This window comes from Apodemus sylvaticus, chromosome 10 (genome assembly GCF_947179515.1).
Source record: "Apodemus sylvaticus chromosome 10, mApoSyl1.1, whole genome shotgun sequence".
NCBI classification, from domain to species: Eukaryota; Metazoa; Chordata; class Mammalia; order Rodentia; family Muridae; genus Apodemus; species Apodemus sylvaticus.
Window position 1 is genome coordinate 47,533,852 of NC_067481.1, and position 17,050 is coordinate 47,550,901.

A 17,050-nucleotide genomic window follows, 5' to 3' on the forward strand; every position below is an offset into this window, starting at 1 on the left:
CGCGCTGTGGGCGGGGCCTGTGACGTACCTGTAGCTCCTCCCTTTGTGCCGTGGCGCGGGCGCCGCGTTCGCGGCCTTGGAAAAGGAGGGGCGGTCTAGCCCGCCGCCAGCGTCGCCGCCATGGACCTAGGTGGGTTCCCGCTTCCTTAATCCGGCCCCAAAAGGGCCGCGCCCCACAAAGCACCTCCAGGGCGGGCCGAGACTCTGCGCTGCTTCTGCGGCCCTCTCTCCAGCCCGCTCGGGAGGCTGGGGGCTTGAGGAGTTTGGGGGACCCGCAGCCGCGAGGCCGGCCTACATCCTGCAGCCCCACCTCACGATGGTCTCCTCAATTCCTCCTCCGTCCTTTGTAGTGTCTTCCCAGTGGGAAACCGCGAGCGAATGTAGCCTTGGTTCTCCTGGAAATGTACAGGGCTACTGCACGTGTTTCGGAAATGCCGGGCTGGGAGGGACGGAAGTCCAGACAGTTCTTCGTTATTGAATGACCGCCTAGTTAGTGAACATGCTTCTTATCAGGTCTCCTAGTGCATAAAGCAGAGATGCTGATACTGTCTTTCTCCCAGAGGCTTGGCGTTTTCTTTGCGACCACGTGCATAACAGGACCCCCGTCGTTGACTCGCGCACAGCGGTGCCCCTCAGTCCTTGCTAGCAGGAATTGCGCAGCTTGAGATTTCACTTTCTGAATCCGAATTCGAGTGCTGCTTGGTTTGGAGTATCCTAGGCGAGGTCTGGAAGGAAGGCGGAGTTGATAGAAATCTGTGGCCATCTGCCAACCTTCCCCACCCTGCTAGGTGTGCTCTTTAGAGGGTAAGATGAGGCTGTCCTGGGAAGTACTCCAAGATTTGCAAATAATACGCTGTGGAGAAATGTCTTTGTCCCTAGCCAGCTCTTTAGTGTGGAATGGTAGTTTCGTGCCCTGCAGCTGTGCAGAGTGCTGCCACTGCTTGACTCCCAAGTTGAGACACCCTGCAAAGTTGTGTCTGGGCCTCTGGGTTCCCATCTCCAAAACAGGAGTGATAATCCTCAAGTTAGACAATGAAATGATTTTTATAGGTGTAAAGCTGGGTGTGGTGGCTTGTGTCTAACTAGCACTCATGAGGCAGGAGGATCTCAAGAGTTCTAGGCCAATCTGGTCTGTATAGTTTCAAGCCAGTTCTAGGTATGTAACAAGAGCCTATCTCAGAAAAAAAATAAAGTATGCCACCAAGCCCAGTGCCTACCAAAGTAAGCAGTCACTTCCTAGCACCAGCTACTGATAAAAGCCTTTGAGTTTCTCCTAGCTGTGAACTGAGTTGGGACTTTTTCAAGACACATGCACACAGCGTCTGAAAGGCACGTTTGGCAGCAGAATTTGCTCAGCTAAGCTGATGTCTAATGCAGTAAAATTTTACAGTTATAAGGAAATGTGTTTGGGGGCAGGCAGAACAACCTGAGCCAGAACCCTGCTGCAGCAGCCTAGCACTGTGAGCCTGGTCTCCACTGTGGAAACCAATGTGGACTGCCTTCAGGCCTAGGTTTTGTGGGAGCACTGATCCTTGACTTGGGGTGGGCGGGCAGTGACAGTAAATGGTTAGTGTCCAGAAGATTCTTTAGTTGCCTGGAGTCAGTAATTTTTTTCTAGGGTTAGGAGAAGTTTGAGATAGTGTCATAATGTAGCCTTGGCTAGCCTGAAATTCAGTATGTAGACCAGGCTTGCCTCATAAAAATCTGCATCACTAGAGCTGGGACTAAAGGTATAGGCCCCCACAACTGTCTACTGGAGTCAGTATTTTTGCTGCTGACTCTGTGGCCTATGAGAATAGGGCAGATGTGTTTCTGGGAGCATAGAAGACTGCGGAAAGAACTAGGCCCTGGGAAGGGGTAGGGATTGTCAGGAACAGTGACTGTGACAAGTTGTTGCACTTTTAGCTTCTAGGCCAGATTATACACCTTGAGAAAGACCTGTGCCCATTTGTTTCTGCACTGGAGGAGACAAAATATTGACAAGACTAGTCCTGCCAACATTTGAGCATTCAAATCAGGCTCTTGATGGTCTGATTATTGTTAAGATAGCTTATATAACCCATCCATTCTTCATCCCTGGGAGATGCTTCAAAAGGGTAACAGTACCAAAATAGTTATGAAAGTGTGATTAGTGTATGTTGTGTGTCATGTGATCCTCATACTATGAAGATTATATTTTCATGTATGCAGACAGGAGACCCGGCATATCATTTTTTAATGACTGAGCTAGGATTTAAATCTATTGTTTTGATTTAAACCCCCTATTGCCTTCCTTTAAATGTCTGTATCAGTTCTTAGCTTAGTGAATGAATGACCGCTTTTCTGATGTAATATTTGTTGTGTCCACTTCTGGTTCCTGCCACAGAGCCAGAACCTTCACTACCTTGTCCTTTTTGTCTGGGAGAAACTGCTGGGTGAACTTTTCCCCTGTAAGGCACAGAGAGTTCAAAGCCAAACAATTCATAGTGAGCCCCTGTCTCAGACAACAAAAAAACTAAAGACAATAAACAAATACCCCTCCTCCAAACAAAGACTGCCTGTTGTGTCTTCCATAGTCTGTCCTCACTGAACTCAGTTTTATTTAGTTGCTTTATTACATTCTTTGTGTGTATGTGTGAATACCACGGTGCACAAGTGTCAGTCAGAAGACAGCTTGTAGAGGTTACCTGATCAGTTCGAGGTATCAAACTCAGGTCAACAAGCTTGGTAGCAAATGTCTGTAATCACTCAGCCATGCCACTGGCCTGTCATGTCTTTCTTTTTGTTTTGTTTTTAATTATTTTAATGTATGTGAGTGACATTGTAGCTGTCTTCAGACACACCAGAAGAGGGTATTGGATCCCTTTAAAGATGGTTGTGAGCCACCATGTGGTTGCCAGGAATCGAACTCAGGACCTCTGGAAGAGCAGTCGGTGCTCTTAACAGCTGAGCCATCTCCCAGCCCCCTGTCATGTCTTCTAATGCACACTTGGTAGCACTGTCCCCTAATTCTTACCTCCTTAATTTCCATGGACTTCTCTGGGTTGGCACTGCGTATACTCACATCAGGCCTTTTCCCCTTAACTCATGCCATTGCTGAAAGACATCACTAAATGTTCTACCTCAGACTCCAGGTAACCAACACTGAACTTGTCTTCCCTTAAAGCTCGTCCTGAGGGGCTAAGAGAGATGACTCTGTGGTTAAGAGCACATATGTTTCTTGTAGAAGACTAGAGTTTAGTTCCCAGCAACCACACCAGCAAGTTCAATCACCTGTAACTCCAGCTCCAGAGGATCCAGCATCCTCTTCTGGCCTCTGTTGACACTGCATTCATATGCACAACCCCTACAAAAACATACACATAATTAAAATATTTTTTAAAAACTTGAGCCAGGATGTGGTGGTGCACGCCTTTAATCCCAGCACTTGGGAGGCAGAGGCAAGCGGATTTCGGATTTCTGAGTTCGAGGCCAGCCTGGTCTACAGAGTGAGTTCCAGGACAGCCAGGGCTACACAGAGAAACCCTGTCTCGAAAAAAACCCCCAAAAAACAAAAAACTTGAAAGGATGTTCTGAATCCCTCTTTGCCTCCTATTTCCAGAGGTATTACCATTGTCCATTGTCCTGATAACCTGGCCAGTGGTTTTGGAAACCGGTTTTTGTTCCTCAGCCAAGACCTTGTGACCTTTGTGAGCTCTTACTAATCATACCTTCCTTTCCCATTAATGCCAAGGTCATCTTGATAATGATAGCCATCCGATGGCTGTTTCCTTCTCCTAGCTTCTGCTTGCTATTCTGAAAACTTCATTAACTCTTGGCTTCTCTGTGTAGGACCCTTGAATATCTGTGAGGAAATGACTATTCTTCATGGGGGCTTCTTGATGGCTGAGCAGCTGTTCCACCCCAAAGCCCTGGTACAATTGACCAAGTCTGATTGGGAACACGTGGGACAGCCCATTGTGGAGGCCTTGAAGGAGATCTCCTCAGCCACAGCGCATTCCCAGCCATTTGCCTGGAAGAAGAAAGCACTCATCATCATCTGGGCCAAGGTTCTTCAGCCCTGCCCTGTCAGCCCTTCTGACACTGATACCCGGTGGCAGGAAGATGTATTCTTCTCCGTGGGCAACATGATCCCTACCATCAACCACACAGTCCTCTTTGAGCTGCTCAAGTCTCTGGAAGCTTCTGGACTCTTTATTCAGCTCCTGATGGCCTTGCCTACCACCATTGGCCGCTCAGAACTACAGAGCTTTCTGGAGCACATGACTGTTGATACTTCTTCCAAGGATGTGGCCTTCTTCCTAGATGTCTGGTGGGAAATGATGAAGCACAAGGGCGACCAGCAGGACCCCTTGCTTTCCCAGTTCAGGATGATGGCCCATAAATACTTGCCATCCTCAGATGAGTTTTCCCATCCTCCAAAGAGGTTTAAGTCAGACCCAGATGTAGGGCCCACCATGCCGCTTCTGGCCATGCTGCTTAACGGGCTGAAGCAGATCCAGAAGAGAATCCTGTCCCTTGGAATGAAGTGCTGTGCACTAGCTAACTTGGCTGACATGCTGAGTGTGTTTGCACTGATGGAGGATGACACCCAGGAGGTGTCTGCCACTGTGTACCTAGACAAACTAGCTACAGTGATCTCTGTGTGGAATTCGGACACCCAGAACCCATACCATCAACAGGCCCTGGCAGACAAGGTAAAGGAGGCAGAGCGAGATGTGAGTCTTACCTCACTGGCCAAACTCCCCAGCGAGACTGTTTTCATGGGGTTTGAGCTTATGTACAACTTGCTGCAGGAGTGGGGTGCAGAACTGCAGGGCATGCTCAACAGCAGTCAGGGCACAAATTATGACACCTACCGGCTGTGTGACAGTCTGACTTCCTTCAGCCAGAACTTGGAGCTCTACCTGGATACCACCAACATGCCCAAGGAGGAGAGGGAGGTGGTCCTGGAACTGGCTGAGTGTGTCAGGGACTTCCTGAGGAAAACCAGCAGAATGCTGAATGACAAGGGCCCTGAGGACATCACTGCCTCCATTGCCATGGCCATCATTGAGCAGAAGATGGACCGCCACATGGAAATGTGCTACATCTTTGCTTCTGAGAAGAAGTGGGCCTTTTCAGATGAGTGGGTTGCCTGCCTGGTTAACAACAGGTCTCTCTTCAGAGAGCCAGACTTGGTCTTGAGTCTGCTGGAAACAGTGATGGAAGTCATCAACTCTGATCGGGTTATCCCCCAGACTCAGATCAAGCAGGTAATCTGCTTGACCCTGGAATGCTATGAAGACCTCTCTCTTCCAGACAAAAATAAAGTTCTTTCTGGTGTCCTGCATTATTTGGGGCCAAAAGGCCTCTCAGACAGGTTGTCTGATTACTTGGAGGGTTTTCAGGAAGACCTCAACACAACGTTTAACCAGCTCGCACAGAGTACCTCTGAACAGGGCCTGGCTAAAGCTGTGGCCTCCGTGGCCCACCTAGTGATCCTGAACCCAGAAGTTGTGGTGAAAAAGATGTGTAGCCTAGCTGTGACCAATCTTGGCACACATAGGTTCTTGGCTCAGATTCTCACTGCCTTCCCTGCCCTGAAGTTCACAGAAGAACAAGGGCCGAGTCCATATACCAGTTTCATGGTGTCCTGCCTCAAAGAAACTGTCTGGACCAAGTTCTCTACACCCAAAGAAGAGAAGCAGTTTCTGGAGCTGGTTAGCTGCCTGATGAATCCTGTGAAACCACAGGGGATTCCAATTGCTGCTCTTCTGGAGCCAGATGAGGTGCTGAAGGAGTTTGTCCTGCCTTTCTTGATGTTGGATATGGAAGAGGTAGGCCTGAGTCTGAAGCTCTTCATCCAGACCCTTGAAGCCAATGCAGGCTTGGAGGAGTATTGGCTGCAGACCTGCTCACCATTCCCACTGCTCTTCAGCTTGTGCCAGCTCCTGGACAGCTTTAGCAAGTTCTGGCAGCTCCCCCGGGAGAAGCGCTACCTCACTCTGGACAGCAAGGATCTTGTGAGCCACATTCTGGAGCTCCTCTGTGAGATCGTGCTAGCCAACACAGAAACCTTCTCCCCCGATACCTGGGCCAAGTCCCTGTCCTGGCTCCACCGCAGACTAGACCAGCTAGATTGGACTGTGGGCCTGAGACTGAAGAACTTCTTTGAAGGCCACTTCAAGTGTGAGGTGCCAGCTACCCTTTTTGAGATCTGTAAGCTCTCTGAGGCCCAGTGGACCTCACAGGCCCACGAAGGGTATGGGCCTGGCACGGGGCTTCTCGCCTGGATGGAGTGCTGTTCACTCAACAGCAATATCTCTGAACAGATGTTTTCCCTCCTGGTGGTGGATGTGGGCAATCCTGAGGAGGTCAGATTGTTTAGCAAGGGCTTTCTGGTGGCCCTGGTACAAGTCATGCCTTGGTGTAGCCCTCAGGAATGGCAATACCTTCAGCAGCTGACCAGGAAGCTACTGGAGAAACAGCTTCTTCATGTCCCTTACAGTCTAGAGTATATTCAGTTTGTTCCCCTGCTCAACCTGAGGCCTTTTGCGCAGGAACTTCAGCTCTCCGTTCTTTCTTTGAGAGCTTTCCAGTTTCTCTGCAGCCAAAGCTGTTGTAACTGGCTTCCTTTGGACGGTTGGAGCCATGTGGTCAAACTCCTCTGTAGCAGTCTGACCAGTGTCCTGGATGCAGTCAGGTTGATACAGTCGGTGGGTCCCTGGGCCCAGGGACAAGAAGGGGATCTTACTCAGGAAACCTTGTTTGTCTATACCCAGATGTTCTGTCATGTTCTGCATATTATGGCCATGCTTCCTCAGGAGGTCTGTGAACCCCTGTACGTGCTGGCCTTGGAAATCCTTACCTGCTACGAGACCCTAAGCAAAACCAACCCTTCTGTCAGCTCCTTGCTCCAGAAGGTAGATGAGCAGCGCTTCTTAAAGTCTATTGCCAAGAACATTAGCCCTGAGGAGCGGCGCCAAACCCTGCTACAAAAGATCAACAACTTCTGACCTGTGGAGGGCAGAACAAAGCTGTGCCTCCAACCTGGTGTTTCTGCAGGGCCCAGAGCTAAGAACAAACCTTACAGTTATGAGAATGTACACAGTGAAAGGAATACAAGAGCAGTGTAAAGAAATAGTTTTCTTAGGTATTTGTCACATACTACTTCAATAAAATTCTTTTGGGTTTAATCTTGTCTTGAGCCTTTCTCAGAAATTTGGGCTTAAATATGGTCCAAAGGTAGATTTAGGTTGTCTTTAGGATCAAGTCAAGCCAGTAGGACAAGTGTGGGAGTGCACACCTGTAGCATCAGCCTTCAGGAGGCTCAGGCAGAGGGTGGCAACCTGGATTACACAGGAATATCCAAAAGTTAAAAAACCCAGCTGGGGAGGAACATGTTTATAACTGAAATTCTCCACCTAGATTTGGCAGTAAGCCCAAAGGTGGAGCTACCTAGAAGGGGAAAGAAAAAAATAGGTTATGTTTTTAGTGAGGCCCTCATGGAGCCTTTCAACTAGGTGTGGTAGTAGTACAGCCTTAAAATCCCAGCATTTGGGTAGCTGAGGTAGAAGGCTCAGTTCAAGGCCAGCCTGGCCTGCTAGCAAGCATTTTCGTATTTCATCTTTTTTCCAAGATCATTTCAAAAAGGGCAGGTGTGGAAAGGGGCTCATTCAGCACTTTTTCAGAGGACTGAGCCAAGAAACGCTGTTTGGGGGTAGCAAGCATCCACTCAGCACGTCCCAGGGAGGTGCTGAGCCAGGGCAGGTGAATAGCTGGTACCCTTTAGGGTGGTTTAATTACCTTCTTCCTGGGGTGAGATAGTTTGGTTTTGATGGATGAGTGGCATAGGCAACAATGTTCAGAAGCATAAAAATGAAAGCATGAGGTTCCTAGGGTAATATTACACAACTCCTAGAACTGGTTAGGGAGGTATCATTTAGGGAGGCGAGAGAAAAGGTCCCATCACTGCTTACCCACACCCTCCTCTAAAATGGTTTTCTCCTCTGGTCCTCTTCTCCCACCTAATGTAAACTGTTCTGTGGTCAACAGGCAGGCTTCCACACTCCCAACTCCTAATTGGGATCCACCAGAAGAAGAAAAAGCTGAAGTTAGACGTGAACTCTGGGCACCTTCCTTCCGTGGATCCTTTGGTTCCTTGAACCAACTTGTTGGACTGAGGTATGAGTAAGACCTGCCCGGAGGCCCTTTACCTTCCGACCAGACTAGGAATTAAGGAACACAGCAGTCAAGCTAGGGCTCGGATGTTTGGGGAAGTCAGCGCCAGTGCACGGAACCAATAGAGAATTTAGTGCAATTTAATTACTATGTGGATGACTCATGGATACAGTAAACAAAAAACACAAAACAACATTTTTTTATGTTTTTTAAATGGCACCTATTAAAGACTGAAACTCAAAAATTGAGATACAGCCATCCAGTCCTTTAGAAGTCCACGGACAGTGAATTTATAAGGCACTGTAGTGTTTTTGCTGCCACCTGAAGTGGTAGCAGCAGGTCCTCTCAGACCCAGCCTGTGGTGAGGGATCAGTGCTACCCCCACACCCTACTGTACACAGCTAACAGCATTGGTCCACAGGACGTGCTTTCGCCTGTCTGGCTTCTCCCGTTTTCTAGCTTCTGTGTCTCAATGGCTGCACATTGAACACAGAAACGGGTCTATCTTAGCAGGAAGCACTAGAAGCACTGGCCTCTATGACAACCCAGAAGCTGGAGAGCAGACATCCGTATCCGTTTTGTATGAAAGGGCAGTGTCAGTGTGGGATTACCCAGTAAGCTACTATAGAAGCCATCACTTCACCTTGTCCCTGGAGTTTCAGGCTACCTTTTGGTGTGTATAGATACAGAGAAAACTCGTCTTGAGAGGCCATGCTTAAAAAGGAAATAGTGTAGGTAACTGCTTGCAACAAGCTCACAAGTTTGATACTGGTCTTTATACAAAGTCAGCCTGCAAAGATGCAGGCCTCTGCTGGCCTCCTGACCTACTCAAGTGCTTCAGGTTCTCAGCCCTGCCTCCTGCCCATTGTCAGTGAGCCCTTCTGACTAGAAGTCAGCAGGCATGAGAATTCATTGTTGATGTACGGATGAGGACGAGGGCTGTCTAGTAAACAATAAAAGGCACACACCCACAGTGGCTTTCCTAGTATTGGAAAATGACAGTATTTCAAAGACCAAGTTGTCACTTGCTTCTGACCCAGTATGGGTGTCGCCCTGAGTGGGTGGAAAGGGGAGAGCAGTGCTTCACCTCCCAGAAGGCTTGTTACAGGCCCAAGGAAGGCTCCTGAGGCTCTCATTAAACTGCCGCAGTGGGGGTTTGACAGGATCCAAGTTATCACCAGAAAACAAAACCAAAAAAAAAAAAAAAAAAAGTGCTTTTGCGAAAGGCTGGTTAGAAGGGGGAGGTAATGGGGATTTTAAAAAAGAACACCACAAATCCAGAGGCTTATCAACATCCAGAGGCAGAGACTACCTCAGGCAGGATTTGGTCCTTGGAATACTGAGCAGACAAGGCAGCTAGTGCAAGTGCCTGACCTGAGAGTAATTAACCTTCCTTTTTGACTTTGGCAGTGTCAAAGAGCCGGGCTGCCTTCTTGCACAGCAGTGAGAACCAGTAGAGCTGGGGAGAGATGAGGATGGCATTGGACACGTTGCAGTGTAAAGGGATATTAAAGGGCACTTGGAGCAGGCTTAGTCCTTTTTGTTGGCCATAAGACCAGTACATGAACGGGAAAAGAAGGATCCGGCAGAACAGAAAGGTGGTCACCGTGAGGATTCCATTGACCTTGTAAAGAAGCGTATGCTGCTGCTTTAGCTGTAAGAGAAAGGGAGGCACAGGCAGGGTCACCAAGAGGATGGGTAGGGCGTAGAGGCCAGCCTCACGATGGTAAGCAAGTTCTTGTACAAGTCAAGGCCTACAGTGCTAAACTGCCTGGCACCTGGACACACACACAACACACAAGCATGTTCATGTGTGTGCTTGTGGAGGCCAGAAGACATTAGGTTGCCTTCATCGCACTCTCTTAAGACAGGGTCTCACTGAGCCCAGAGCTCACCCTTTTGCTCGGTTGCACCCAGCCACGCCTAGCTGGTACTTGCTTGTGGCTCAGTATTATGGCTCTTGCCGTGAGTAGATACTTGTGCAGCAAGCTGTCTTGCCCACTGAACTATCTCCTCAGTCATGATATATAACCTCATAATTTTACCAAAAGTGACCTGCCACCACCACCACCCCCATAGATGGTTAAGATATGCAACACTGTGTGTGTGTGTGTGTGTGTGTGTGTGTGTGTGTAATTTGGGTCAGATCAAGTCTTATGGTTTGGATGATATCAAAGGGTCTCCTTACTCAGCACTATGATTTCTCCAGATCCCATTCTATTTCTTCCTTCATTACCTCTGCTGTTTCACACATACACACCTGGATCAGAACTCTGCCTAGTGACACAAACGGAGTACTCAGTTCTGCTGTGAAGATGCATCCAACAAAGAAGTCTCCAAGTTCTCCTCGGAGCTTCTGCAGAGAGAAGAAAAAGAAACGAAGATGTGGAGGGTAAAGAAGCCACTGGAAGGAAAAATCTAGGGTTATAGGGAAAAGATAACCACGAATAAACATAACCTCCTGAAGGAGAAAAATGTTAACAGGCAAGTGGCCATCCAGTTATATCCTGTCGCTTCCCTGGCAATCACTTCTTGGAGGATCCAAAGGCAAATGCAGATAGGCTACAGCAGGCTTCCTCTGGTTTTAGAGACAATGGGGAGGAGCTCTGTAGCCTGCTTATGTGTGTCAAAGACACCAGGCCTGTTCAACTTAAAGTACGTGCTAAAGGCACAGTCCTTACCAAGTGACTCGTGTTCTTCTTTCTAAAACAACAGGCTAGCTAGCTGCTGGGACACCTGCTCAATAACAGGGATAAGAGAACTTGGGGCCTAAGAGATGACTAGCCATAAAGGCGATGACAGCCTATAAACCTGATGACCTAAGTTTGACCCATCTATAAGACCAGTGAGATGGAAGGAAAGAACTGACTCTTGCAAGTTGTCCCTTGACCTCCACACTTGTCCCCATACACATACATACAAAGTAAATTAAGAAAATAATAGAGTGCTGGAGTACATGCTTTAATCTCAACACCCAGAGACAGGAAGATTGCTATAAAGCTGAGAATAGACAGGGTCTATATGGTTGAGACCCTGTCTTAGAAAATTAACAAATAGGGCTGCAGACATGGCTCAGTGGTTAGGAGCACTTGCTGTTCTTCCAGGGAACCAGAGTTTGATTCCCAGCACCTCTGTCAAACAGTTCAGAACTACCTGTAGCTCAAAGAGATCTGATGCTACTTCTGGCCTACATAAATAGATAATATCTAAAATACTGTGGAGCCAGGCAATAGTGGTGTATACCTTTAATCCAAGCACTGAGGAAGCAGAAGCAGGCAGATATCTGAGTTTGAGGCTAGCCTGATCTGATCTATAGAGTGAGTTCCAGAACAGCCAAGGTACACAGAGAAACCATGTCTTCAAAACTAGAGGGGGAAAAAAAAGGCATAAGAATGCTGAGGCCTATGGTGACGCCAGCCTGTGATTCCAGCTGCTTGGGAAGCTGAGGTTGCTGGATAATGTCAAGGCCGAGCAACTTAGACTATTCCAAAAGGGAGAGAGAGCTGGGAGACAGATGTGTGGGAGACTGCTTTCCTAGCTCTGGTGAGGTGCTAGCTTAATTCCTGATAGTGGAAAAAATAAAAAACAGGACTGGAACTATAGCTCAGCAGTCATGATCAATGCAACCCAGGTTTATTTCCCAGCACCCACATGGTGGCTCAAACCATCAGTAACTTCAGTTCCAGGGAATCCAACACTCTTGACCTCTGCAAAAGCCTCCAGGCAAGCAAGTAGTACACAGACATACATGCAGGCAAAAACATCCATACACATAAAACAAAAACAAATCTTTTAAAAAGAGTTGACTAGAAGCCACAAACATTTCAGGCAGCGTGGTTTCCCCACTACTTGCATGGGAGACCAAGTCCAGTGAAGCAGTTAGCAGGAGGGTGCACATAGTACAAAAGGGAAGAAAGTGCTCAGCTCCCAACAGTCAAGGCATACAGCTCAGTGCAGAGTGGTTAAGGCTGTGCTCCTGTGAGACTATACCTGTGAAATAGGTACTAGGAAAAACAGAATGACCGCATGATGTGTGACCATAAGGCGGTTTTCAATCAGGAAGTTTCGGATAATGGTGGCGCGTCTGAGATTCTGGTCTTTGGTTCGGCACCATTCGCAGAGGTACATGGCATAGAAGTCATAGATCATATATGGAATCAAAAACCAGACATATTCTGTGGCAAGCCAGTGCCTAAAAGAAAGCACAGAGACAGATTCTAAAATAACCATGGAAGTCAATGAAGCAAAAAGCCAGTCTCTTCACTGGTATCCTTCAGCTCTGTCTTCAGTCAGCCACTGTTACTCTGAATGCTTCAGAGTGAAGAGGGTGATGTTGCTAAGGAGGTTGTCTCTAAATTATAAAGCAAATTCATGAGGGCCAAGATTGAGAAGCAGGAATTCACTCTGCTTGTATATACAGGTAGTTTGCTGTAACTATTTGCTTGGTTCAACTACTTATCTACAGTAGATAGACTTCTAGCATTTTGATAGAAACTGCCTTTGATGGAGATAAATTTTCAAATGATTCAGCAGCTCCGCCAAGGAACTGGTTTGGAAGGTGTTCTAAATCACAAGTCCAACCTTTCCAGTTTAACTCCTCAGTTGCTCAACAGTTGGGAGTTTCTGAGACCTTCTGGATCTACACATTTTTTTCTTGCTTTTCCATGCTCCATTGTAGACAGTTTGTAGGAAGCAGTCCTGGCCGTGTTATTTTCAGATCTTTAGTTAATCCTGGGTTCCATTCATTCATAAAAATAGATGGTCCAGTGGGTTAAGATGCTTGCCACAAAGCCTGATGGCCCTCAGTTCAGTCCCCAGGACCCACATGGCAGAAGCAGAGAATCCGTTCTTGCTAGTTTTCTGTCTTCCACAAACACAGCATGGCATGCATGCAAACACATAATGAATAAATTTAAAGTTTTTAAAAAGTATCTAGAAGTTCACCTGGACTTCAAGAACCACATCACAGCAACTACCAAGAGAAGGTAGGACAAAAGATGTCCATTTCCTGGCCTGATTTTGGGCACATTATCTGTTCCTATTAAGTTGCCCAGTAGAAGTGAAACATTTGCTGGACCAAAATGATGATTTGCATACACAAGAAAGTCTATCCGCCCTTACCAGTATCTCACAAAAATGTCATATAAAGAAACATTTAAATTGGAATGTGTCCTATGCTGGGAGGATTAGACTCACTTAGTAAATTTCTAAGCAACTGTGTTAGAAGAGGAAACTCATTGTATAATTCTCAAACTAAGCAGCAGAGTCCCCTGTAGGCTAGGGAAGCACTCTGCTCCCCAGAGACTGGCCGTGCCTAGGATCAACTCTGTACTTTTCACCTTGTCTCACGTGACTTCCCAAGGAGCCAGTCCACTGAACTGCAGCACCAGGACGCTAGAGAAGGTGCCATGTGAAACTCTGTTACTAATTCCCCATTTATCACAGCATGGCTCAATTTAAAAAGAACGCAATAGAGGCAAACAAATAACAATGGCACATTTAATACACGTGTAGGCAAATCAATTAGCTGGCTGTTTCTATCTGGGCCAAAAGATCCAAGACCTAATGCCCATCAATGGACTCAATACTTAGACCAATTTCAAGTAAAATAACTATCAAGAGCTGGCATGGCAGTGCACACTTTTAATCCCAGCACTGAGCATGTAGAGGCTGGTGGATCTCTGAGTTTACAGCCAGTCCAAACTACCTAGTGAGACCCTGTCTCAAAAAGAAGAGACAAAAGAGCAAAAACATGAAATGGTGAGAATGTGATCACCACGTAAGATCCCAGGCCACTGGGAGAGTCTCATTCTCTCCTCTGCCTCCTCTTCCAGCAGGGGAAACAGGACGCGCAGGGTGGAAAAAATCAGGAGAGGCCAACAAACTTTCTCTGCGCTCCTGCCTGTCACCCTTTAGCTTCTCTGGAAGAAAAAGTGGTTCGAAGAGCCCGCGTGAGAAGATAAAAGCATCTCAGTGTGGCACATCTGCTTGTTATCCTGCCCCTGGGAGAGAGACAGATGGAGGAGGATTGTCACAAGTTCCGTGCCAGTCAGGTCTACAGATAAAAGCACCACCACCACCTATGTCTAAACAGGATAGCCCATCCTGGTCTTAATTTATGATTTGTCTCACTGAAGCGCTATAGATATCACTTTCTGGCCTGACTTTGAGCACAAACATTTCAGTTTCAAAGGCACCAGAGACCTCTTTATTATCTTGAGCAAAGGAGAAAACCAAGAGCAGCATCTGTGGGAAAGAGAGGGTGGACTTCGATGCCAGAGGTTGGTCACAGACAGTGCTACTATCTTAGCTAAAGGAGATTCCAGAGGGAGAACCCAGTGAGAACATTTAAAAGAACCAAAAGCCATACTCCCACTCATAAAGAGGGACTGTCCGACCACACTGTCCTTCAACGCATCACTTTAAGTCGGGCTCAGTTTCTTGCTCTATAGCATTTTCCCACTTTCCCCTCGGTTCTCCTAAGCTGGGTTGTTGGAAGCAGCAAAAGGAAAGCACTAATTAGGGTGCACTGGCTTTCCCACCAGGCAGTCACATCAGTCACATCATAGCATGACAAAGAATTAGTATCCATGAGCCTCTAAAATGTTAACATTTATGGGGGAGGAGAACCCCTCAGCCCGGGTATTTTTACTTCCCACCTGAGAAGGGATGTTACCTGTCTGAGACCACGTTGCTGCAGGAGGTGATGACGGTGAGCCCCGCCCCGGTGGCCAGCACTGCCTGCACGGAGGACACTAGCCTGAGGTGGGGCAGAGAAGAGAAACCAAAGAAAGCGTTCTTACTCCAGGACTACGGACAGCACAAAGCACGACTCTCCAACCTGCCTTTCCCGGGCCGAGGCGCCCTCCAGGGCGGCCATGGCGCCGCGATGCCCAGAGGAAGGGCAGCAGGCGGGAGACACACACTCCCTGCCCTTCCCGCCCAGGCCCTCCGCGCATCAAGGGGCTCTTCCCGTTGCCCCTTTCCGCCCGCAGCCCGGCGCAGGTCCACAGCAGAGGGCAGCGCCCCGCCGGGGCAGGCGGTGGAGTGTGATACCTGGTGCCGACCGTCAAGCAGTCGTCTTCTGTCCATCCGGGCCGAGAGCGGCGCAGCGCCCAGATGCTGAGCGCGAAGAGCCCCGGGAAGAAGAGCGCGCCGCTGGCTAGGGTCAGCAGCATGGATGCGGGTGCGGCCGCTCTCTGCGCGGCGTGCTCGGGCCCGGGTGGCGGCTTGGCCGGCTCTCCCTATTTCTAATCTCCACCCGCCCCGCCCGACCGCCGCCACTCCGGCCCCGCCGGCACAGGCCGCCCGCCCGCGGCGCTCCCCCGCGTGACCAGCGCGCCGGCCGCGATAGGCGCGGGCAGGAGCTGGGGCGGGGTCTAGCCGTGAGGCTGCCTGGTCCCCTCTCTGTCCCCGCGGGCGCGGGCAGGGGCCTCCCGCAGGACGTGCACGATGCGGGTCATGGAGCCCAGGTCTTTGGCTGAAGGACCCGGCGGGCTGTGGCCATCCGTTCTCCGAACATCGTGGCTTCCAAAGGGAGTGACCATCGCAGGGTGGCTTCTCAGGGATGAATTCCCAAAGAAGCTTCAAAGCCTGTGTTTCCTCCCTGCTGTTGAACTTGTGGACCTTTTGGCTTTGGGTCCAGATACTACCTGAGTCTTGGAAACTGTGTTGAGGATTACAGCTGTGTCCGTATTTAACAATTCTTGGGCCAAGTGATTCCACTTTAACTTTAACCTTGAAACTCTCGGGACAGTTCAGTCGTCTTAGTATCACTAGCTTTTCTTGGGAGAGAAACCGCTTTGGTTTGTAGCTTCCTAACTTCATAAATGTCTGAATGTGTGGTAGGTGGGTCTTAAAATTAATTTAAGTCATTAATGCCCAGTAAAATGGAAAGGTCTCTTCAAATCACCGGCATGAACACTGCTCTGCAAAGTCTCATTAGAGTGCTTTGGCGGGAACAACTGGGCTCAGCCTTTCTGGGCCACGTATTTCCTCGAATGTGGAAGGAGGAAGCTGGATACATGCCCTTCAAGGCTTTTCCAATTGAAGTCTTAGGATTCTAGGATCGCTATAAAATAACAGATGGTTTCTGATAGATGCCAATAAATTAACATTCGGTTAATCGGTTAATGGTATAGAAAAATGACGAGCATAGATAGCTTTTGCTTGTTTCAATTTGTATATAATTACTGAGTTTGAGATTTTCTAAACTTTAAAAGGTAATTCCTCTTTTTATTGTAATATTACTATTCCTGGGCTGTGATCCCTTTTGGGTGAAGACAGCTCTTCATATCTCCATATGTGTTGCTAATGTAGTTTTAGTTGAAATTAAGGTAACAAAGCTCAAAGAGAATCGGGCTGTCATACACTTAGGGCAGACTGCATCCCTGCTTCTCCACTTCATGGCTAACATGGATAGTAAAATGAAAAGGACTCTTCAGTTTGGCACCAGGGTGACTCAAAAAATAAGACTCTCCATGTGAACATCTCATCTGTAAACTTTCCATTGTCTTGCTCCAGAAAACATTTTTGCACTACATGTTCTATCCCCTATGCAGCCCCTGGTCAGCTCCAGATCTCTCTGTGGCAAAAGGTCCTAAGTCCTTCCTGCTTCCGATAGGAGAGATCAGCAACATACAATAAGCAAGCTGACGGTGGCCAGTGGTGAGGACCAATCCACACAGGAGGGTGTCCGCTGAGCTCTTATCAACAGGGGTTTCACATATGAAAATAAAAGAAAAATCAGCTTTCAACATTGTGTCCAAAGACGTCACCACAATGTTTAGATTGATTCACCATAAAGCCAACTAGCATAAATCTGAACTTGATTTTTCAGGTGATCAAACTCCTTTGGGAAAATGATAACGCTGAATCAAAAGCACCGAGCTCTAAGGGAAGGGGAGGA

At 48.0% G+C, this 17,050-nt stretch overlaps 2 protein-coding genes across 6 annotated transcripts; one reads left to right on the forward strand and one right to left on the reverse strand.

Moving 5' to 3' along the window:
* The first annotated feature begins 33 nt into the window (after positions 1-33).
* Gemin4 (gem nuclear organelle associated protein 4) lies at positions 34-14,824 on the forward strand. 5 transcript variants are annotated; one of them, XR_007979725.1, is made up of 4 exons: positions 34-130; positions 3,811-7,114; positions 8,017-8,145; positions 13,977-14,824. XR_007979725.1 is itself a non-coding variant. In XM_052194562.1 (2 exons), exons 1-2 carry the CDS (start codon positions 121-123, stop codon positions 6,975-6,977), a joined length of 3,177 nt encoding a protein of 1,058 aa, XP_052050522.1. In that variant the 5' UTR covers positions 34-120; the 3' UTR covers positions 6,978-7,157. The 5 variants fall into 5 exon arrangements, 1 of the variants encoding a protein (XP_052050522.1); XR_007979722.1 differs by lacking the exon at positions 13,977-14,824 and adding an exon at positions 10,352-10,617; XR_007979724.1 differs by lacking the exon at positions 13,977-14,824 and adding an exon at positions 10,412-10,614.
* Positions 8,267-15,446, reverse strand: Tlcd3a (TLC domain containing 3A). The gene is made up of 5 exons (XM_052194570.1): positions 15,199-15,446; positions 14,819-14,902; positions 12,133-12,334; positions 10,403-10,498; positions 8,267-9,796 (listed from the first exon to the last, which is right to left on the reverse strand). The coding sequence occupies exons 1-5, from the start codon at positions 15,318-15,320 to the stop codon at positions 9,527-9,529; spliced, it is 774 nt and encodes a 257-aa protein (XP_052050530.1). The 5' UTR covers positions 15,321-15,446; the 3' UTR covers positions 8,267-9,526.
* Positions 15,447-17,050: the final 1,604 nt, after the last annotated feature.